The sequence below is a fragment of the Petaurus breviceps genome, unplaced genomic scaffold (assembly GCF_028583685.1).
Source record: "Petaurus breviceps papuanus isolate PSGF00001 unplaced genomic scaffold, PetGlider_PUasm1.0 90849, whole genome shotgun sequence".
Taxonomy (NCBI): Eukaryota; Metazoa; Chordata; class Mammalia; order Diprotodontia; family Petauridae; genus Petaurus; species Petaurus breviceps.
The window spans coordinates 24671909-24696008 of NW_027187361.1; the positions used below are offsets into that span (position 1 = coordinate 24671909).

A 24100-nucleotide genomic window follows, 5' to 3' on the forward strand; every position below is an offset into this window, starting at 1 on the left:
AAAAGTACACTAAGAAAACAAGTTTTCACACGGCATTTAAATACGAATGATCCTTTTTCAATTTAAAGGCTGTAAAGATGCCTCGTAATAACTGTGTGCATGTGTATGGGCAAGTGTATTTACTTACGCATCCAAATGATAACATGTGCTTTCCTTTACCCCTACAATAGAAACTACATTTGTGTACATACAATTGTTTTGGAACATTATATAAAAATGAAATGAACTAATGTCCTGTGATTATATTCCACTCATAATGAAGTTAATTGTAAAATGATGTCTACCTTGTAACAATGCAAACATGGCATGTATTCTCTGGAGTTCTGATTAGCTAGCTGGTAAACATTAACAGCAGACGTGCATTATTAAAAGCAATAACCCTGGCCAACACAGGCTCTGTTGGGAGTCAATTGGCTGTATGTAAATATGATATGTCTAGGTCCCAATCTGATTTCGCACAGTGGCCTCTCCTGGCATAGGCTGCATTAAGAGACAATCACTGGAACATTACTTTTTAAGTTTAGTCTACTCAGTTGTTAATGTTTCTCTTGCTTAAATAATTATCTAAATGCTTATCTGTTTACATACTTTATCTATCCAACTGAATGTAAGCTCCTAGAGGGCAGGGCCATTTTTCATTTTATCTTTATAGCCCTAGAGCCAAACACAGTATCAGGCACACAGGAACCATTTAGTGCTTGTTGCATTGTAATGTGATATGTATGTATGTGCAGATACATGGATACATACACAAACATTTTCTTTTTTCCTCGCGCCTTACTTTAGACATAATTAGCACATATTTTTTTAGCATTATGGAGTGACTTGTGGTTTTATACTCAGCCCATTAGTGAGTGTCTAACATGAATCAAAATCCATGGATGCATGATTAGTTAGAATGCTATCTCATTTCAATATGCACTAAGTAGTGAAATTAATAAGAAACTGCTTAGCTTAGTAGAAAAATGCTTGTTTTGAACTACAAATGATTTTGGGGTCTGATGTATGCATCAGTTTATCTTAATTTGTGAAGGTCACAGGATTATTACTTTCGCAATTATTTAGCAACTATCCTCTAACAAAGGTCAAAATGCTATTTTAAAAAATGTCTGGAGAAGGAAACCATATTACAAGCACTGCTGTAGCTATTATCAGATAAAAAATCTAGAGAAAGACAGACAATAACCGCCTTGCCCCCAGCCACATAGGAAGTGATCACTGAAGCCTAAATAGAGTCTAGGTCTCTGTAAGTTATTTCCCACTAGATCACTCTGCCACTCGGTGTAAGTGTTGCTTCCCTCTTACCCTTCCTTCTTTCTTGCTAATTCATATTGGAGGTTAAAAGAGCAGGATATTCAGGGTGATAAGCTGCAAAAACTGAACTCAACAACGCGGCTCATCGTTTCCCACTTTCAGTCAATGGTCTTGCTTCTCCTTCAGTGGCCAGGCTATACCGACTCTTCCTTCTCAATAGCTCTATCCACCCTAGCTGTCACTACCTTAGTAGGGGTCTACATGACCCCTTACTGTGTAGCAAGCACTTAACTGGGTACCTACCTTCAGTTTACCTTCCCCCTTTAGTTCACCCTGAGTATTGTCCCAGAATAATGTCAGTAGCACACCTAATTCATCATGCCATTTCTCTACTCAAAAGCTTCTAACAACTCCACAGTGTTTATGGGATTCAAAGCAAGCTCCTCACCTTGATATTTAAAGCCCTCTATAATCTCAGATATTGAACCCCACTGTTACCAGCATACACTTACACACATCTACCCTTTGCTCCAGTTGAGCTAATCTTCTTACTATCTTTGGAACATGCCAACTTTCTGCATTCATAATTTTATTTATGCCAATCTTATCCCCCAGAATATCATTTCACCTCAGTTCCATTTTCAACTGAAAAACACTTCTTGTGGTTTTCCCTGTACTATTTAAAGGAAGCATAGCACAGTAGATAGGGAGCCAGTTAAAAGAGTTCAAGTCTTTCCTCTGATCCCCATTAGTTAAGTGACTCTGGGCAAGCCACTGAACCCCTCAGTGTTCCTGAAAACTCTGAGACTACAGGTTTTGGAAGAGGTGTTGATTTACACTGGTAGAAGAAGTGTTCTCTGGGAGATACATATACCAATGAACTCACAAGTCCAATGGAAAAAAAATGTGCAAAGCACTGTTCTAAGCACTGATCATTATAGGACCATAGATCTAGATCTCGAAGAGGCCTTAGTCCAACCTCATTTTATAGTCAAGGAAACTGAGACCCAGAGAGGTAGAATGATTTGCCTGAAGTCATGTAGGTAGTAAGTGGTGAAACTAGGGTTCAAATCCAAGTTCTCCTACTGTAGAACCCATATCCTTTTCACCATCCCATGCTGTCTGAAACCTACTGATACTATCAATTTCATTTCAAGCTCTACTACCATTTTACCTGCAAATCTGGCCACACCAATCTACTCCCTTTCTGACTTCCCATAACACCATCTGTACCAGAAATGTCAAACACAAGGCCCAGGGCCCCAAAGCCTTGAACATTTCCCAGTACCTCAGGAACCAGATTAAAATTTAACGGGAAATATTTAACAAAATAAATAAAAATACGACAGAACACAGATAATGTTAATATGTGGTTTTCTAAGTCACTATGGGGCTGTAGGGATTCTTATATATGGTTTGGTGGCCCCAATTCCATTTGAATTTGACACCACCAATCTATACCACATATTCTGGCACTTGATTATGACAGGGTACAGGCCCAAGCCGAGACCTTCACTCCTTACCCCAAAACAATTTGGGTCTCATTTATTTGAGGGGGGAATGATAGGGGCATAGGCTCTGGGAATCCCCTTGAACTCTCCTAAATTTTCCTATTTAATTTGGCTTTTTCACACCCAAATCTGTTACCTTTAACCTAGCTTAGTCCTACATTATCTGTTACCTCTGGATTGCCTCCGGCTCCTTCCCACCCTTGGTCCCATCAAAATCCCCTTCTCTCGGTTCCTGGGACTCTGACCTGTAGTTATCCCAAACTGTCTCATCAAGATTCCTTTTACAGCCCTCCTTAGTCACCCCAGACTACGAGACCACCCCTACATCCCTCCCACTCTATATAAGGTCCATCTGGCCTCCAGGAAGGTGCTCAGATCCAATCTGGCCCACTTGTCAATGCAAGTGTCACAAATGCTTAGGCTCCCTAAGTCTATCCATTATGGTGAATCTTTAATGAGCTTTGTTTTACTTTGGCTGAGGGAAGGCTTGAGTCTTCATTCAGCAGGAGCCGGCATATTGGTATTTTGGGGTCCTGAGTACCCTTAGACCTAAACCTCGATAATTATCTTTTTTGTTGTTCTCAAGCAGTTCAGTGCATGTATTGTTTCACAAGGAAGATTAAAAGCTCCTAGAGGGGGGTGGCCATACTGTATTCTTCTTTGGTATCGCTGTTAAGAGATGCACAGGTACTGAATAAGTACTTGTTGAATAGAATTTTTGAGGAGCCAATACATCTATGGTGACTCTGGAAGAGGTTCAGTATCCTGGCCAATGAGCCAGAGAAGGTCTCCATGGCAACTTCAAAAATAGAGGGAAACTCTCTATTTCATTATTTGTTCCACATTCCAGTATGAGGTTAATCATGTTTCTCTCGCCTCCTTTTGAAGAACTTGTCATGAATAGAATGTAATTTTAAACGTACTCTATTTTCATTAAAGGTTTTTTTTCTCCCCCACAACCCTCTTCTGAAACAGTTTTTGAAATATTATTTTTTAAACCAATTTTTTTCCTATGGAAATCTCTTCCTTCCTGATAAGTTATCCATAATTATGTTGAACTCAGTGTTTTAATATGCAGAAATGTATCTTTGAGCCTAATATGATTGTTAAGATACTGAAAGTTACAAATTACAAGGTAGTACTACAAGTGACTTTTTGGTTAATTCCTAGATATCCTGGGAATATCATGAGTGCCAAACGTAGCTGCAAAAATGGTTTAAGAACATCAGATGAAAGACGTTCTACAATAGATACAGTGATGGGCATGTCAGAGGCACCATCATTCTTGTGCCTAAGGAACAGCACATCATCTAAATCCTAGAAGAACTGAACCTGACCATCTGTCCACTTTCTCATTTTCGGGGATTTCTGGTTCTCTATCAGAAAACCCTTGTGAATTCATCCAAATTGGAGAAACTCGTTTGTGTCACTGCAGAATGATACGATTGATCAGGGAGCAACAAATAAGGATTTGCAAAAAAAAAAATCAGTTTCATTTTTAAGTCACTACTATGGCAGTTACTGAATATAATATGGCATAGGTACCAACATAAAATTTAATTTTCTCTGCATTCAAACAGACTTTTCATCTAATCTTTTATCTTTTATATGGCAAACCTAGAGTTTTCTATTTCATTTACATATGTCCTTTCTACGTTGTTTTTCACAGTGACAATATTTTATGGTGATACATTAACAAACCTAATAAAAGCTCAATTAAACATAAATGTAGCCAAGTACATATTTTGTGTTCTTCTAAGATGAAGGATTTCCAAAGCATTATAAAAGCCAAAGCTTAGTCATTTAAACCTTTGTGTCCAAGAACTCAATGCAACAATAGCAGCTTGAGGATTTCATTCAAATGTAATGTTTTTTCTTTTTCTCTTTCCCTCCCCCCAACATATGACCTTGGTTCTAAAAAGCAGCATGGTTTTCAGTTGCCCCCAATATTTCTTCTGGCACTTGAGTATTAAAGCAACTCAGCTTTCTATTCTTTCTTATGGCTGAGACCGAGCTGAATGGTCTCCCACTGAGCAGCTGGCAGACTTCTTTCTATAATTCCTACCTATGTTAAATGCCGCCCCCAGGCATAGCCACAGTGTTTTGTGAAAACTGGCAGTGATGAGCTCAATGTGTTTGAACAAACAGGTTCCCCAGCAAGGCAGAAATCTGGATAATTTTCTCAGGGGATTCTGAGATCCAAATAAGGCAATTGGAGTGCAACATTAAAATTAATTGTCTAGTCTTCAAATTATTATTTTATTGATTGGTAAAGTCCGAATCTTCTGCTGTGCCCAAAGGCCTAGGTCAGCTTCTGTGTGAAGAAAAACCTAAGGAGTTTAATAATAATCTTTAACCATAAACTCATGTCTCACAAATCCCATTTTAAGAAAGTTGGTGCTTGAGAAGGAAGTCTGCTAACATCAAGTGATAAGCCCTTGTTCTGCCTAAGTATGTGTGCCATTCCTGATTAAAGGCTGGAATGCATTCATCCAGCAAGGATACCAATGCAACTTTTGTTTCCATGACCTTGATGTTGGCTTGGGCAGCAAAGTCCCTGAAAGCTTGCTTCCCAGCAGCGCAGCTCTGGTGATTATTCATTGTGTTTCTTACAGGCCATATGCCCCTGCAGACAACTGCATCTCTCATGGCCAAGATGCACATGTTTTGCAGGATGCACAAGCTAAAACTGGCAGATTTTTGTCATTCAATCAAAAGCAACTTTCTAAGTGGAATATTACCAATTGTTTTTCTCTAGGTGTGGAACTTAAAATACCAGAAGCTCTTACTATGATTTGAGAGGCAGCAAAAACTCTAACTAAGTTGGGAGAGTGGCTCGATTCAGAAGACTGGAATTCAGATCCTACTTAAAACACTAGCTTTGTTACTCTGGACAAACTTGGTCTCAGTTTTCTTACCTGTAAAATGGGGATGGTAATAGCATCTACTCACAGGGGGTTCTGAATCTTAGAGCTTGTATATAAATGTTAACTTACTGTTTTATCATCAGTCTTTTCAAATCTAACATTCTTTTTGGTTGAGAGAAAAAGGGACTATGAAATGTACTCAGTGAGAGATAAGGCTCTTATAGCTCAAAATATGTGAGTTCTATATTTAGATCAATAAAGTCCTACTAACAACTTGTAGGGAAATAAGGTAAACTCAAGCATGAGCAGTAAATAGAGCCCTAGGCTTGTAGCTCAAATCTTGGTTCTGTTAGGGGTCTTCTTCAAACAATGGACCTGACCTTTATGGCCATCAGGTTGGTCTGTTTTTTTTTAATCTGGAAATGCAAGGAGTTGGACTAGATAAGGGATTCTTAACTTTGGCTCTCTGACTTGTTTTTAAAATATTCTGATAACTCTATTTCAATATAATTGGTTTCCTTCCTAACCCTATGTATTTATTATACACATATAAAAACATTATTCTAAGAAGGGTTCTAGAGCTTAAGCAGACTGCCAAAAGGGTTCCTGACACACACGAAGATGAAGAAACCTAGGTCCCTCCTAATTCTAAATTAATGATCCTATAATTTCCTATAATTTCACTGTTTGAAATCACCAAACGTTCTGAGGAAAGGAGGCGCTCTTTGGGTGAGAGATGACCACAGCAACCCCAGGAAGGTCTAGCTTAGGAAAGAATTTCAGATACTGTCTGGTAGCCAAGTCATGCTGAGACATTCAACCATTCACTGACGGGCAAAGAGATCCTTCCCACTTCCAGAAATTCAAAGCACTATAATGAGCATACTGCTGACCATGGCTGCATCTAAAATATCTGGTCCCCCTCACTTTTTCCCGCCTACATTTGACATGTCAAGGCCTTCCAGAAATGATTTTTTGAGGGAAACCTCTTAAGATCATGAAGTTTAGGTTGCTTTACTCCACGTTAGCACTCGACTGGAACAGATGGCATATTGGGTGGCTTGGCTGAATGCAGCTTTCATGACTGACTAATGTGAAACATGGGCACAAGACAGCACATTCTTTAGGAGCAGCAGCAGGCAGACCTGGCACTTGGGGACCGCTGTCTTCCCAACAGCGGCAATATGGCTGGAGCTGGGTGGCTTCTTTTCCAGCCAAGTGATTGTGCCACTTGGGTCTGTTCAGGACTTCTGTACGGAAGCCTCTGCCATGTGGTGTTTCTTTCTTCAGCTCCATAATTACAATCCTGGATTTATTACAGCTCATGGCTTTTGGGGATTAATGAGATCCAACAGAGCCTGGGGATCGATCTGAACCAAATGCTGTCACTGGTTAACTTGATTTTTTTAAGCTACGTGCTTACTAAGTTTGTTATCACACCAGCGTCACCTTAAAGCTCTGGCTGCCAAATGGTGAAGATGCAGAGTGCTGGCGAAAGCACAAGTCAGCCTGACATTTGTGAAGAGCAAGCTGACCTGGCTAACGTTTCTTTCCGAAGTCTGGCTCAGTCTGGCCCTGCCTGCCACGTACACAACTCCTGAATCACGAAGGCGTGAAAAACCGCCTGACTGGGGCATGAAAGACATGCTTCTTTAGTCACTGACAAAAAATAAGGGGTTCTTTTGAAACAGGCCTAAAGGCTCAGAATTTAACCTTATAATATTGTTGGTTCCTTACATTCAATAGAAGTAAAAAGGGTTTGAAAAAGCTAGAAAAATTTCTCAGGGAACTTTGATTATGTCTCTCATCAATTAATATTTCTATTATATGGTAATAAAACTAGTTTTGTTTTAAAGTGGTAGCCCAATGAAGATCAGAAAATAAAGGTCACTCCAGCACCTGTTACCTATGGCTCACTATAAGCTCTCATACTGGATTTTAGGCAACTTGCAATTTTTATATGCTAATTATCATTTTGCATCAAACTAGTCTTTGGCTAGTTTGGCTAGGGAAGGAACAGAGATGAGATTCTAATCTATCAACTGGGTTATTAGGTAAAAAGCTGAGGAAGAGGAGACCGAAAACATTCTTTCAAACTGTTGCTTTACCTGTTAAGAACCTGGGGATCAAGGGTAGCCATGTGTAACAATGGAGAACTTGGATAATATGCCAGATTCTTGGCCAAGTAATTTTATTTTCAAGCCCTGAATTACAGGAGTCCAGTCCTAAGTTACTTTTAATTTCTTATACTTTGTGTATACAACAGATTCAGGAACAAAATCTCTTTTAAAGTATATGCGACCTTATTGTTAACATTAACAGCTAAAAAGAAAAGGCAGCACTTACTTCTGCTCTTAAATCTTGCAGGATATTTTCTGTCTTCCCCACTTCAGTAGAGAAGTTGCTTTTTTTTTTTCTCCCGAGTTGCATATTTATCTTATTTTTATGGATTTCAAATAACTATGGGGCACATGGCAATTGGAACATGCCATCTATCTGTGTCGTATATGTGTAAGAGGTTTTAAAAATTTTTATTGTTTCTATCTCCATAAAAGAGGAGGCAGTTTTATTGTAGATGCCTGCCAGAGAAATCATATGTATTGCTAATGGGAAGAACAAGTGATAAAAGCCTCTTCGTTGATACAGACAGTGGCGAAGTTGTATCAGTTCCAGGGACAGCAGAAGGAAAACATTTCTCCTTATAAGTAGTCCAAGCGCAGCAGGTTGAAGCAAAACTATTTTATTGTTGCTGCTTCTGACTAGTCTTCATTTATACACAGCTTGGACGTATCTCTGCATTTCAGTTTCCAGCACATACTTAATGCATTCTCTACATCCAGCACTAAAATTTATGTGCAGGCAGTTTTTTAAGTTGAACCACCTTAGCATGTTGATGACTCTGTGCTTGACAAAGGACAATTAGTTGACAAAAAACCATGATGAAGAAATGGAGACACAAGAAATATCATGGAAAGAAACCCAAGGTCAGGCTTCCAGGAGTGATAAACTTGGAACAAAATACTGAAATAATTTCTAGTGTGGCCTCTGTCTGGCCATGTGGCATTCTGAGGCTTAGGAAGAAGAGTCATAGATTCTCAGTATAAGTTTCTACATTGTCCTTAATTATACAATTCTGTCCTATATTCTTTTTTCTTCCCTAATGCTTAAAGTTTGTACAAGATTAATAATTTCCTTCTTTAATATTGGAGACCATCTAGTTTCTCCTTCCTTATACCCTTAAAGCATAGAATGCTATCACACTCCCCAAGGGTTTCATTAACACCCCTCTCTGTTTAGTGGGAACCTTGGAGATGATTAGGGAGAGAAGAGGTGTTGGTGTACAGCCAGGAAGAATATAGGGAAATGAACCAACAGGGTTTGCTGCACCAGCAGGGAGAGGAGAAAACAAAACCACCCCCACGTCCACCTCCTGTGGACCACATTTTGTCTCAAGTCTAGTCTATTTGAAACTAATTCAATTAAAAAATATTTGTTTTATATAAATTTTATATAAAATTTCCCTTGCCCTTTATTAGCTCCTAAATTTTTCCAGAGTTCAGCTAAGTGAAGTCTATTGCTCATATAAAATCTTAAAAATCACTGACAATACCTATACTCAGGATCTGCCCTAGGGCTGGGGAATATAGGAAGGCAATGTGATTCTGCCACTTTTTTGGGATACCTGTCAAGCCTCTGAGCATGATACTTCTATTCATTCTCTCCCGCTTTTTTGGGTTTTCTTCTCTTTCCTGGATAGCAAAAATGGATTAGCACAGGGATGAAGGGAGCTAGAGTAGGCTTTGGTTAGGGCAAGTATAGAGAAAGCATTTTTGCTCAAATCATCCCAATCCTCTTTTTCCTCTACTTCAAATATCATCCATACTATCAACATAGTATTGGGAGGATGGTGGGGCTTCCATTAGCAAATCACTCCTATTCTCTGCTGGCTGGAGTTTAAAAAAGTGAACACAACTACAGTCACATAAAACGATCCCAAGTCCAATACTCAGATGCTGAGAAATCTGCTATTGCTATTGGACATATGTGTGCATATCCTGACCAAACATTCTAGAGCAGAACAAGCCCACCTGTTTCATGAGTTCAGCTGGCTGTGTGTAGTCATAGCACGACCTATGGTCTGAAATGAAGACGCTGCATACTTTTACTACAGTAAGTTTAAAATAAGGCATTTAGAATGAAGGACTCCATTTGCTTTATGAGCCTAAGTACTTAACTCACTAAGCCACATGCAAGAAACCGACCACCCCATAAGTTATGGGAAGCTAGAGCCATAATGAGAGTGAGGCAATCGGGCCTTTGCTCCAAGACACTGAAATTTAAGCAAAAATTTGACACACACGTCCTCTTTTTGTACTGACTGAGGAACTTAGCACCTACATGGAAAGAATAATTAGTTAAAATACAAAGCTACCAGATCACTAGAAATGTTAATAAAACCAATCTGTGAGCCACTGTAGTGATTAATTCCCCTTACCACTCAACTAAATTAGTCTTAATTACTTCTTGTATTATTTTCAGATCATCAATTACAAACTTAACCCATGCATGTGTTTTGTACTGTTTGCTTTGAATTCTAACATTGTCAGGTACATCTCTGAAACAAACCGACTGTATTAGATGTTAAATTTTGTCTCCAAAGACCTCTACCTCATTTCTGAGCCATAAGCTTCAAACCACGTCATGTGCACTCTGGACATCATCCTCAAACTCCAGGAGTCACAGGAAGCTGAGCTCTGAGAGGTGACCTTTCACTTCATCTTGTCCCTAAGCAGGTCTCTGACCCTCTCTGGCTACCTCCATTCCACGCCGGTATGTGCATGATGCCTCTGACTCCTCCTTTCGTGTTATGTTTACCCCAAAGTTTAATGAATATGGGGACTGTCATGTCTGCTTGTACTGGGATACTCTGTGTTTGCTTTGCACAGTGTCTGGCGCACATAAGTGCTGTATGTATGTGTATGTGTGCACGCATGTATGTATGTATACATGTATCTATGTATCTACCCACTTACCTACCTATGCATCTATCCTCAACAGAGTAACAACAAAACCCACACTCACATGTCATCAAAGATGAGCTTTTGTCTCCTGCAGTCTCTGTGCCCATTGGATGACGGTGACCATGGCTCTGTCTGGGGGCGTGGCTTGTTATAGAAGAGAGTGTTTTCTGAGCTGTTGTGCGCTGTTTTCTAGGTAATAAACAATACCAAGATATTTGAGAAATCAGTCATCTCACTGAAAAATTAACACAAACTACAACAGATTTTTTTGTATTGTAAATTACATCTTAATTTACTCTTTGTTTCAAGGAATAGCTATGACTATTTTGTATTTTCAGGTCACAAACACCAGTTTACACAAATTGCTTTTGGAAGACTGGAATTTCAAGGTGACATGCAGAAAAAAAACAAAGATAATTACTACAGGGGTTTTTTTCTTTTGAGAATAAAAAAAATGGAGCACTGCTGTTTTGTGAGAGAAAAAAAGACATTAACTTCATGAGGGCAAATGGTTTCTTTTGAAGCCACTAAAACAATTTTGTAGGATTTACAGATACAGAATTATATCTTCAAACATGGACCTATTTCATATAAAAATTGGGAAGGTTAAATTCTACTGGGCACAGGAAGGAATGTAACCCAGGAAATCTGAAAAACTGAAAATTCTTTTTAAAATATAAAATTATTTATTTATATTAATAATCCTTAAAAGTACACTGATAGGGGCAGCTAGGTGGCACAGTGAGTAGAGCACCGGCCCTGGAGCCAGGAGGACCTGAGTTCAAATCCGGCCTCAGACACTTGACACACTTATTAGCTGTGTGACTTTGGGCAAGTCACTTAACCCCAATTGCCCTCCAAAAAAAAAAAGTACACCGATAAAACTGTTTCTAAGATTTAAATCTATAATACTACAACTCTAAGATCTTTACTTAATAATATCAAAACATTCCTCTGAAACTGAAAACTACAATTGGTTGTATTGAGGAAATCTGTCAGGAATGAAGATGTTTAAAGTTTCCCCTACTATTTCATAAAATGCTACAGATGCTACCTATAACAATAAGGGAAGAAAAATGATTTAAGTAATTAAGGATAGGGAAAGGGAAGGCAAAATTATCTCTGTGGATGGTATAATCATTTACTTTGCCTGAAAATTCTTTAAAAATATTTTTTTTGTTGATTTTATGGGTGCACAAAAGTCCTGTGAGATGGTCAGGTTTCCATCCCCCCCTTGGGATTTATTTTGGCGGCTTCTTAGTCATTCCTTCCTCCCCCCACTTTTGTTTTTTTCTAAAGAACTTAGACTGATATTCAGGTTTAGCCAGGATAGCCGCTAAATGACGATAGCAAGGCCAAGTTTCCTGACAATGACAATAAGTTTTATGTTCCTGGATGGTCTCATCTATCATCACTTAATAGGTTAAAACAATATATATTTATTAGGCCCTGCTTTTTCTTCCTTTTTCTCACCCCTTAGCAAGTCCCTTCATTTGTGTCACATGTGAAGCTCCTGTCAATTTTCAAGAGAAGCAATGACTGTGAAAAGAAATATGGCTGGGAAAACTTTGTCAGGAAGATTGTGTCCTGAAGTCATACTATTGTTAGGCACCACAGAGAAGAACCACCTGCTGTGAAACAGGCTCTTCTCACTGTGGTCTACACTGACCAATGAGAGAGCAGATCAGAAGCAGCGGCAGACCTCAGGAGCAGGAGACACCTACTGCCCTATGGGATCCTACCCCAGGGTTACATTGTCACCAAAGGATGTATTATTTTTGGGTGTTTTCTTTTGAAAATTGAAACCAAAAGCTGTGGGAAATTATTTTTAAAGAGCAAAAGAGGCTTATAAAAAGTTCTTAGTTTTTCTTCTTGAGCCCCTCAAGACCCCCAATTGGGAAGCCACTCTTTCATTCCGGATCTCTTATAAAGCAGCAAGTCAGCATTTTAATGTTTTGTTGGCAGCAGGGACAGGGCTGGGGAAGGGTGGGAAGGTGTGTGGGAGAGGGAGAAATTCCAGGTTTGCACGTGAATGTTTTAATTAGGAAATGACAACATAAAAACTTACAGCCAGGTCTCCAGCGTGGGGCTGCAACTGATTCTCCATCTTATGCTTTTTGCTGGACAGACTGCTGCCATTAGGTCTACTGGAAGAAGTTAAATCATCATTGGAGTATTTGTGTTTTGACACATCTGAGAGGGGTGAAATGGGTGACCGAAGCATTTTCTCATTTTTATTTATTGGTATTGCCAAGCTGGAAAAGGAAATTACAGTAATGGAATGTCACAAAGCTGGCACTGAAGAAGGTAAATGTTTTATATATTACCAAAACCTCCAATTTAAGACCTGCTGGCAGGGAGAAGTTTAGTAGGAATTATTATTCCTGGAAACGACTTTATGGCATTAGGACCAAAAGTTCATTTGCAAATTTAAATTTAGATCATGATTTTCTCTGCCAAGGAGGTTAAATGGCAAACCTGGAGTCAGCCTAAAAGTCTATCTCTTTCTAATAATGATAATAATAACAGTGACAATACTTATTGGGCACTTTTCACCTGAGGACTTCAAAATAGTTTATGAATATTTATCCTTCTTTTATATCTAAAAAGCACGGATTGTAAGCAAGTAATCACACTATTAAAACATTTTATTCCAGGGTGACTTCAAAAAATCAATTTCACCAAATATTATGACAAATAAAACTCTCATTTAAAAATTAGGCAAACTAAGTTTCAAAGTACTCTGAGACACAAAGCTGCCACTCTCCGTCCTTTAGTAGCTTATCCGGCATCCACTGAACCGGAACCCAGTAAGGGGACAGATGGGAGTAGAAGCTAGAATTTCTGTCTTCTAGCCCTTTGCTCTACCTATAAAGTCATTCTGCTCATCTGTGCTGAGCTTACTCTAAGGACAAAAGATATTCTCTTGCTCACTGCCTCATAACGTGTGCTTTATCATACTAATAAAAATTTGACAGGAATAATAATAGTACCTCAGGTTTATAAACAACTGTTGCTCAGAACTCAAAAGTATCTTCCTATCTACTTTGCCGTTTGTCCTTATAACATTTCTTTTAAAGATGAAAATAAGGTTCTACTGTGTAAGTATTTTATAACAGATCTCAATTTCGGAAATTGGTGTATAAGTCACAGGCGGCAATACACGTCAGGGCTACAGCTGGGTTGATGGGACAAACATACAGTAAGCAAAAACCAGGGAGAGGATGAAGAATTTCCAGTCAATTAAGAAGAGCTGCTGCAAAACATGGTTATCCTAAACAAGCATAGGCTACAAAAAGAAAATCTGGCTCATGACGTCAGTTCTAGAGCAAATTTCCAAAATATCCTCGGAACCCTGAAGAGACTCCTTTCAAGGTTCAAACCAACTTCTTTAATGATGGAAGGAACATCTTCCTTACATCTGCCTCCCTAATTCCAGTTGTTTGGATGCGGGAAAAAGGAGAAACGTCTACTCTTAGCAAAGGCCAGGACAAGAGGAGGGCAGGCACCTCTAGACTTCCAGGCCAGGACTCCACAAAGCAGAATAAATCGGGACTATCTCTAGATGTGGCTTAGTCCCAGAATGAGTTGGCAACAGTAGTTCTGAGAATCCCAGATGGACCCTTAGGAAAGAGTGAATTCTCCAGATTGTGATGGAAGATCCCAGGCTCGGAGTCTAGAGCTGCCCACCAGCCCACTCACGTACCATTCTCAGGAATACGCATTTCTTCTCCTCATCGAAGCAACTGAGGAACAGGAAGGCAGGTGTATGAAAGGTAAAGATATTTTTCATATTTAGGGAGTTGGCTTAAACTCGTTCTACAGTGTGAAGGACATATGGAAATGTGCTTTAGAGTGTCTGCTGTTGTGGAATAAAGACTCCTCTGGTTGACAGAAGAGATTGATAAAAAATTACTGGATAATCTGATCTTTTTGGGAAATGGCTTCTATAAAGTTGCTCAAAGTATCCTGTGAACACTATTACATATTAAGTAAAGAGCGGAACAGAAATATCCTATGTGGGGACAATCAGTGTTAGAATTACAACTGTGGTTCAGACTTTCTTGGGGGATCAAAACTGGATCATCTTACAACTGATGAACTAAGCGGGTGGGGAAGAACATGTTTTTGCAACTACAGGCATTTAAGGGTCACTAAGTTACTTAGGTTGAGGTAGCTAGATGGCACATTAGATAGAATGCTAGACTTCAAATTAGGAAGACTTAACTTCAAATTTGGCCTCAGATGTTAGCTATTTGTCCCTGGGCAAATCACTTAACCTAAACCTCAGTCTCCTCACCTGTAAAATAGGGAGAAAGAATGATAGCACCCACCTCTGAGTTATTGTGAAGATCAAATGAACTGATATATGTAAAATGCTTTGCAAAACTTAAAGTGCTATATAAATATTAGCCACTGAGGCTGTTTCAAGCCTAATGAAGGACAGTTTTCAAAATGGAAGCACTTAAGCTAAGTTAGCTTCTACATCTACAATCTTGAAAAAGGATTTCCTGATGATAACCACTTCCTTTTTTTTAAAAATTTTATCAGGAATATTCTCTTCCCACTGTTTTCTGAGTCCAGACTCTCTACTGATTTTTTTTGTTTAATTTGTTTATTTTTAGTTTTTAATATTCACTTCCACAAGATTTTTGAGTTACAAATTTTCTCCCTGTCTTTCCCCTACCCACCACCCCAAAATAGTGATCCTACTAAATACCCCTCCCCCAATCTGCTGTCTCTTATATCCTCCCCCATCTCCCCTCTGACTTTCTAATAGGGCAAGATGGATTTCTATACCCCAGTGCCTGTATATCTTATTTCCCAGTTGCATGCAAAAAAAAAATGTTTTCTTTTTAACATTTGATATTAAAACTTTGATTTCCAGATTCTTTCCCTTCTTCCCTTGCCACCAACCCCCACTGGGAGGAAAAACGATTCAATATAGGTTATACATGTGTAGTTACGCAAAACATTTCCAAAGTATATTGTGAAAGAATCACTGTATTTCCCTCCATCCTATCCTGCCCCCCACTTATTCTACTTTCTACTTTGACCCTGTCCCTTTTTAAAAGTGTGTGCTTCTAACTACCCTCCCCCCCAATGTGCACTCCCTTCTATCATCCCCCCCCCATTCCCTTCCCCCTACTTTCCTGTAGGGTAACATACCCAATTTAGTGTGTATGTTATTTCCTCCTTAAGCCAAATTCGATGAGGGAAGGTTGACCCATTCCCTTTTGCCTTCCTGTTCTTCTCCTCCATTGTAAGTTTTCTCTTGCCTCTTTTATATGAGGTAATTTACCCTATTTTCTATCTCTCCTTATCTCCTCTCATTATATTCCTTTCTCACCTCTTAAATTTTATTTTTTAGAAAGATGATAACCACTTTCAAAAAATAGCCATTACTGCAATTTCCTATTCAGTTATATTCAGGGAAATATGGTCCAAGAAACATTCACTTGGGATGTCATGAGCTAAATTGGTGCTGGTATGAGGACAAGTCTAGTGTGCCCAGTTCTCAGTCCTATCTAGAAATTTCAGTCTTCTTCCTGAAAAAAGATTTATGGCAATGTGTATGTGCTTCCCCCACCTACCCCCCTAGCTCCCCAATTTCCTCTTCAAGTTTTAAAAATGCTTTCCATCTTTTTCTAACCTTTCAGTTTACACTTTTACGTGTTGTGGTGAACATTAATCTTCCTTAAAAAATTCTCCTACACATAGGCAGGGAGACTGAAGAGTCTTTTAATACTGGTACAGAAAAGTTTGCTATTTCTAAGCAGGCAGGAACTTCCATCATGTACATAATCTGGGATGCCCCTGGAATACTATTCTCAGTAGGATGCAATGTGGTAAAACGCAAGTCAATCCTAGACCCATCCAAGGAAAGAAGGGAGTATTACTGAAGATCCCAAAGGGCTTCATTTTCTGTAGGCAAGAACTTTAAACTCATTATGTATCATCTATTTCAGGAAACTCATATGCACTCTGTACCCTAGGTCACCCTGCAGTATCACCGATTTCTGTGTCTTGCAGTGCAGTGATTAATCCTGACTTCAGGGGCTCACAAAACTAGAGCTGGACGGGATCTCAACGTATATCTAGTATAACTTCTCATTTTATAGTTGGAGAAAATGGGGCCCAGGGAAGCTAAGTTTAAGTAAGTGACTGGGGTAGGATTAGAATCCAGGTCCTCTGACTCCATAGCCCATTTTTCTATACTCTGACATCTCCCCCTTCTCTCAACACTCTTTTTCCAAAACAACGAGGAGGACCCCAGAAAACATTAACTTCAGATGAAGCCTGAGACGAAAATATGCCTCTCATCATTCTAGGCGTATGAGTGTGTTTGTGGCATTAGGGCCTGTCTAAGCTCTGTAGCCAACACTGACATAGTGCTTTATCATCTCCTTTTACCCTCACAATAACCCTGAGAGGTGGGGGCCATTATTTACCCCCATGTGACAGATGAAGACAATGAGACAGAAAGAGGTTAAGGGGCTTCCATAGGATCACACACAGGTAGTTAAGTGTCTGAGGCCAAATCTGAACTGGAGTATTCCAGATTCCTGTGTCCTCTGTGCCGGTACCCCTCTGCTGCCTCTCATCCTGCTTGCTTTTCAGTCATTTCTACTTGTATCTGACTCTTCATGACCCTGGCAAAGATACTGGAGCGGTTTGCCATTTCCTTCTCTGGCTCATTTTACAGATGAGGAAAGTGAGGCAACAGGGTTAAGTGACTTGCCCAGGGTCTCACAGCTAGTAAGTATCTAAGGCCAAATTTCAACTTAATGAGTCTTCCTGACTACAGGCCCAGGACTCTATCTGCTCTGCCACCTAGTGGCCTTTGATCCTGTTTACACGCATCCTCTTCCTCCAGTGTGTCTCAGACAAGAGTTCAATTCGTGGCTGGGGTTTGCTTGCTCTGAACTTACCCAGGTGCTCTACCCTTACTCTCGAGTGCAGATCCAGTGAGTCAAGATTCTTGACAAACTTCTCTCATCTACCCTCTTTCCGCAAGCCTCTTTTTAACCAAAATACTTTCTTAATCTAAACTTTAACCCTAAGTCAATGCTCTTTCCTTTCCATCCTCTAGGTCATCTCTCCATTCTCTGCCTGGAGCCTTGAGGCCACTTCCAAATGCTCTGAAATAAAACTGACAAGAGTGAACACCTGTTTCTCACCCTGCTACTGTGATTCCTTCCTGGCCTCCACCTTCACATACAGCCGACAACTATTCAACTAGGTCATATATGACCCTCTTTTCCCTAAGTTTGGGGGGTAATTGCTAGACGGTGTGCTCAAAATGTATGTTATAGAATTCTAATTATTTGAATGGTTAAAAAATTAAGTACTGGCATATTAGGGCTGGGGGTGGGGGATTTGAAGCTTTATGAATGACACAAAATTGTACGTCCCAAACTAATTCCACTTGGGCAAAATAATTATCCCTTCATCACAGAGGCAGCAGTCATGCAGGAGGATGGCATGCTCTGTCACGCATGCCTCACTTGACTACAACTCTGTGATTCAACTCCAGGTAGATTTAGGGTTCCAGCCTGGGTCAATACATTAAGAACCTGGCCTGGCCATGACATGATATACAGCTTTTTGAAAGTTTTTTTTTTTAAATTTAACTTTATAGTAAAAATGTTTTCAATCAATATCTTGGGTTTTTGGTTTGTTTTTTTCACATCACCACAAGCTGTCCCAGCACCCCTTCCCGTTCTCTTTCTCAGAGAGTCATTCTATCTAACAGGTGTTGTTTGCCCTTCATTCTTAAAGAGGACCATGACATCAGAAGGGGATGGGCCAATGGCAAGATTTAGATCAGGATGACTAGAGATGGCCCTTGATGTAGGAGGCCTTCACCTTTCTCAGATCTCAGTACGACTGAGGCAACACCCATTCGGTAATTAAATCTAGGTGAAAAAGGCAAAGAGGCCTTTTTTACCTAATTGGGGCAGGTGGAGGGAGAAATCACTCTGGGGAGGGAAGACACTCAGCGTTTCTGGCCAAACCAAAACAACCGCTATTTACACTCACTCTGAGACATTAGAATCCAAACAGTAACCAAGTAAAGCCTGGGCGGGGACCTACTGTTTGCCAATCAATGACGACCAGAGTGATTTGGGTTTAAGACATGGTCCATAAAAAAGAAATCTAGCCTGTAAACCCAAGATATCTTGCTAGGTTTCAGTGATCAAAATTTATATTCCTTTGGGCAGAGCACCCGCAGGTAAAAGTAGGATTCCCTATGTGAACAGACGAAGTGAGGAAAGAATGGAAGGAAGGAAACTCCTACATAAAAAATATGATGTTAAAAGGAGAGCACCAGGAAAATCAATACATTGATCAATACACTGAACAGTCTGAAAATAGGTACAATGTAGCACATCCATAAACCTTCCGCCTCTTCCAAGGGGGCAGGTAGGAGTGTCTTTCAAAACAGCTGTTATCCCTAGTGGCTCAACTTCAGATTCCAAAGGAAAATACATACCTACTGGTGTTCAAGTGGCAATGGCTTGTTGACGAAGTACTGTTGGCCAAAGTAGAAAGACGTGTGGAACACTCTTTCTCTCCCTGAGTCTTCTTGATCTCCCTAAATTCCTCCTCATTTTCACACTGCATGAAGATATAGTTAACAAGGATCACATTCTCTAAAGGCAACAGAAAAGAACGCGTGGTGGCAGACCCCAGCGGAAGAAGCCCTAAATTACCTCGTACTCATTTCACTCATGTTTGTCGTCAGCCTGTTTCTAACCCTTACCCCCTGCTAGTGTAAACCTTCCACTCAACTATGATGAGATTCCGTTTTATTAAAAACAGCTTATTTAAGAGAAAAATGACAACTCCATGATCAAAGTACTACAGAGAATGTTTTGAAAGATGATGTCTTCTCTGCCAGCATCCTGGGCCAGTATTTAAACCCTCCAAAAGGCAGGCCAATTCTTAATTAAGATAGAAATGTCAATTTAACTTGCTCTGGCATATCTGGGAACTGGAGCAGGGAACGTCAGAACAACTGTGTACCCTCTGGGCTTAGAGGGGTGAGGTCACTGACAATTTGAGAACTTTCTTCTGAAACTCATTACTCTTATGAATTTAAATCAAAGACTAACTATAGTTAGTGTTCTCGGTCCTTTAAATTCAGTTAACTGTTACTATGATGGAGTATACTAGGATCCTTAAGAATCTCAACCCATCCGGAAATGATGGGTTTGGACAAATGAAAGATTTTAGGTTTGGTGGGTAGTCCTACAATTGTACTTAAAAGACACTTAAAAGGTGTGGAGTCATTGGAGTACAGTGAAGGTTGTGCTAAACAAAATTCCATTTCTCTATGACATTAGGATAATACATAGAGAATTTACAGCAAGGTGTCTGGCTGTATGTTACAGGACTGTCAGCCTTATACCAGCTGCAGGTCAAGTGTACATACTACCTGAGAAATGAAATTATCCCACATCCACTATCTATCAGGGATCAGGCTACTTCATTTAGGACAGAGAGTCTCTAACTTTTATCTATCTAGCTGTCAATGTATTCCCATGGCCCCTGTCTCAGTTGTTCCCTGTTGCTTAAGCAAAAATATTAGTCTAGGGGGACCTACTCATGGATTCTTGATTGCCACCACCTGGCACAATGGCTAGTGCTGTATGGCTCAGAATCTTCAGGAGCCCATCTCACTACTCTCCCAATCCCAAATATTTTATAGGGACTCATAATGTGCTCAGTGTCTTATGAGTCCATAATGCCTAGTAAAGGGCTCCATGAAGAGTGTTTCCTTCATCTCTGCAGTACTTGATTTTATTGATTATTACGTTAGATCATACAGGGAATACTCTCTCTCAGCCATACATTGCATGTAGCATTATAAATTAACTAAATAAAAAAGGGCAGAGGAAAATGAAGTACTTTAAGAAAAGCAGAGCATATAAACCTATGTTTCCTCAAGCATCCACTTTATCTCTGCCCCCAAATGTTTCTGAACTCCCAGTGCCTCCTAGCAATGTGTCTTTCTGGTTAGCCAGGGGGCTCATCTCACTTCTGGGAAAGTACTGGTGCCATGTGCGTTAGTCCAGGGAGAATAACTGTGACTTGGAACTCTTTCCCTAAAAGAATCTCTGTATTGGACTTAGGACAATAAGAGTATTGGCATTTTTTTTTCTAGTTCAGTGGTACTACCAAAATCTGATCCCAAGTTCCAGGGAAATCTTCATGGTGGTAAAATATACCCTGCATCTTATTCTCTGCATGCCTTTTCACTTCAGGGGAATGGGGAACTATTTGTCCACCCCCAGGCACACTTTGGAGCCAATTTTGCTTCCTTCTTCCCTATTTCAATTGAATTCAGTAAGTATTTAACTGTCCCCAGTATCTCTGGTAGAGGTAAGGGAGCTTAGAAAGGGCTCCTCAGAAAGGAGTCCCACATTCATTTACTTGTTCAAAAGTCCCTTTGTCCAATCATGCCACCCCTGTCGCTAAGCCTTCTCTCAAGCAGTTCGAAATGCCTATCCTCAAAGACATCCTGGGAAGCACGAATAACCTCCCTTACTTTTAGTGTTAAACCACCCTCCTAGTCAGAAAGCTTTTCATTCAGTTTTGTCCTCAGTTTGCCCTCAGAAGGTCTGGAATTTGAAGATGTGGAGCATGAAGAGAGGAGGAGGATATGAAGGGCTCCTGAGAGTTACAACTTTATGGTTCTAAGTAGTTACCTAAAGTTAAATCTTTTCAATGCAGGGAGGCCTTCAAGGTTCACTGAATACATCTGTATATCCTAGGATTCTAGGAGAGTTATGAGATAATGGACTGGGTCACTTACAGAGGCTGCTGCATCTCCTTCTCTGGAGACTCGCAATGTTTCTGAAAACAGATCATGAAAATAAACACTGGCCCATGTGCTCAGGGCCTAAAAGAAATTAGTAATGGCCTAATGCATATTAAGGAAGCAGACCAAAGAAGGGTTGAGTCCTGCCCTGTCTTTTTTATTTTCATTCTATTTTATTTATGTGGGAATATGTGTTTGCAGAAGGAAGCCCTGATCATGTCTACCTTGGGTAGAGGTTTCTGTTTACTTACCCTACTGATATGGGAGCCAGAATAGAGAAGTGGGAAAATTTAGAATAGCAGCAACTGTAAATGTATGAGAAGGCCAATGGAAATTTAAGGACCCAAGAAAATATATATGGATTTGATTACTACACAATACAGTGGAATTTCATAACATTTCCCATCATGCCATGTGGAACTGGGAGGTGATATTATGATAGAGTATTTTGGGGGGGATATTTCAGTAAGCTAAGACTTAACATACTGAAGCTCATGGGACCCAATGCTACTCTACTGTGAGATGTGCTATAAGGTAGCTTTGGTGTTTTTGTAAGTTTGAGATAGATAAACACTATTTGGGGAGGGGTGAGGGGAGGAGTTTGAAAAATAAGTTTAACTTAGGACTGGGGAAGAGACAAGTTGCTTTCAGTGAACTATAGGAGTTGGTAAGGCATTATTCTCAAGGGGTCACTGGAAGAGCTTGGCTGAAGTTACTGTAGTCATCACCCAGTGTTTGAATGATATCTCACATTTCTACTTCTAGGATAATGTGCACATCAGTGTTTGAGACCCACGGCTTGTACTTCCCCTCTGGCTCAGTGAATCTGAAATGGCTAAGTCAAGCTCTCACAGCTCCTTATGTTTCTGTTGTGTTCACACAGATTATCTCCTGAGTTTTATCCTCATTTTACAAATGGAGAAATTGAGTTTAGGTAATGAGAAATGCTTTTTCAAAACAAAAAGCAGCTAAGTATAGTGAACTAGTGTCCGATATACAACTAGAACTTAGGATTCCCGATTGCCTGACGTGCCTTTAACACCCAATTACCTTGACTTCCAAAAAATGTTTGTTAAAGTGCTTTGAAAACTGTAAGATGGTATAAAAAATGTAAGAAGGTTAAATAATCATTAATAATCAAAATGGTTATAATTTAAAGAGCTAGTCCTCAATTCTGATCACTGACAAAGGATACTATGATCAGTTTTTTACCGGTGTTTCCGATTTCTATTTAGGAATATTTAGGAATTTAGGAATATTCCTATTCCACACGTGAATAACCTAAGTTACTCATATATGGGGCTGATAAACTCTCTTCATAATTCTTGTTTTTTGCCTCTCCTCTGCTCAAGACTTCCAATTCCCGTTTTCTATAGCATAAGTCCAAATTCCTTTGCCTGGTATTCTGTATCTTTCACAATTTGGCCCTCATTCGTAGAGAAATCCTCTGGTCATCCTCAAACGGGTTTGATTCTTATTGTTGCTCAAAATTTTCGCCTTCTTGCTGCTTTGCCTTTGTTACTGGGAATCTCCACCTCCACCTTTCCCTCCTGGACTGTCCTTCCTTGCCCTATCATCTAAGGCCCAGTTCAAGACTCCCTTCAACCTTTGGATTTTCCCTGATCACCATCCAGTCAGAGATGTTCTTTTTATGCCCAGAACACCTGTACAACTTCTTGGGTCTTGCCCACTCTTAGAGTACTTACCTTTTGCCTGCTACCAGTTACTTTTGTGGCTTGTACAGAAAGCCATTTTCCCAAGGACCCTATAAACTACTAGTGGACAGATATTGTACCTATTAAGTGTCACACATCACTGTGTCCATCAAAGAGTCGACCTTAGCACAGTGGTTCTGCACATAGCAGGGGCCCAATACTTATTTATTGAAAGAATGTATCTATCATATTGCATTTAAGATGTCTACAGGACAGGAGACTTTAGATCTGCCGAGAAAATGTGCAGAAGAAATCTTAAACTCTTTACTATGTTTCCCTCTAAGCCCTGTTCCTGTTACTTTGGAGGTAACAGTATCCTCTCAATCCCTCGGGCTCATAACCTATCTCACTCCCCATCCAGTCTATTGCCAATTTCATCTTTGCAACATTTCTGCAGGTGCCTTGTCTGCTCTGCCGCAGCAGCCTGCCTCCTCACCAGCCCGGGGCAGCGAGGCTCTGACCTGGTCCCCGCTGTCCCCAGAAGCAATGATGGGGTATTTAAAACCCTTCACAACCTAGCCCCTGCTACCTTCCCAGCCTTTCATTCAGGGCACTAGCCGTCATGCCGCTCCGTGAGCAGGCCGCTCCAGCTTGGCTCTCCACCACACCTCAGTCCCCACTCAAACCCCGCTTTCTACAGGAAGTCCCCAATCGCTGTAATTCCGGAGACTTCCCTCTGTTAGTGATCTTGCTCACAGCTCACACTGTATATACTTCTTTACATGGTGTCTCCATCAGATCGAAAGCTCCTCGGGAGCAGGGCCTGCCTTCTGCCTCCTTCTGCCTCCCCAGCGCTTAGCACAGAGCCCGGCACCTAGGACGTGTTTAGTGAAGGTTTACTGACTGACCTGCGATCCCCCCCCTGGATCGCAGGCTCCTCGGGAGCCGGGCCTGCCTTCTGCCT

General features: G+C 40.2%; 1 protein-coding gene across 1 annotated transcript in view; it reads right to left on the reverse strand.

Annotated features, from left to right (window-relative positions):
* The window catches only part of AFF3 (ALF transcription elongation factor 3), a 689351-nt gene that overhangs the window by 32505 nt on the left and 632746 nt on the right, over positions 1-24100 (reverse strand). Inside the window, exons 12-14 of the mRNA XM_069073008.1 lie at positions 19151-19275; positions 12722-12908; positions 10715-10842 (exon numbers count right to left, since the gene is read on the reverse strand). Coding sequence (XP_068929109.1) covers positions 10715-10842; positions 12722-12908; positions 19151-19275 — 440 coding nt within the window. The remainder of the gene's footprint in view (positions 1-10714; positions 10843-12721; positions 12909-19150; positions 19276-24100) is intronic.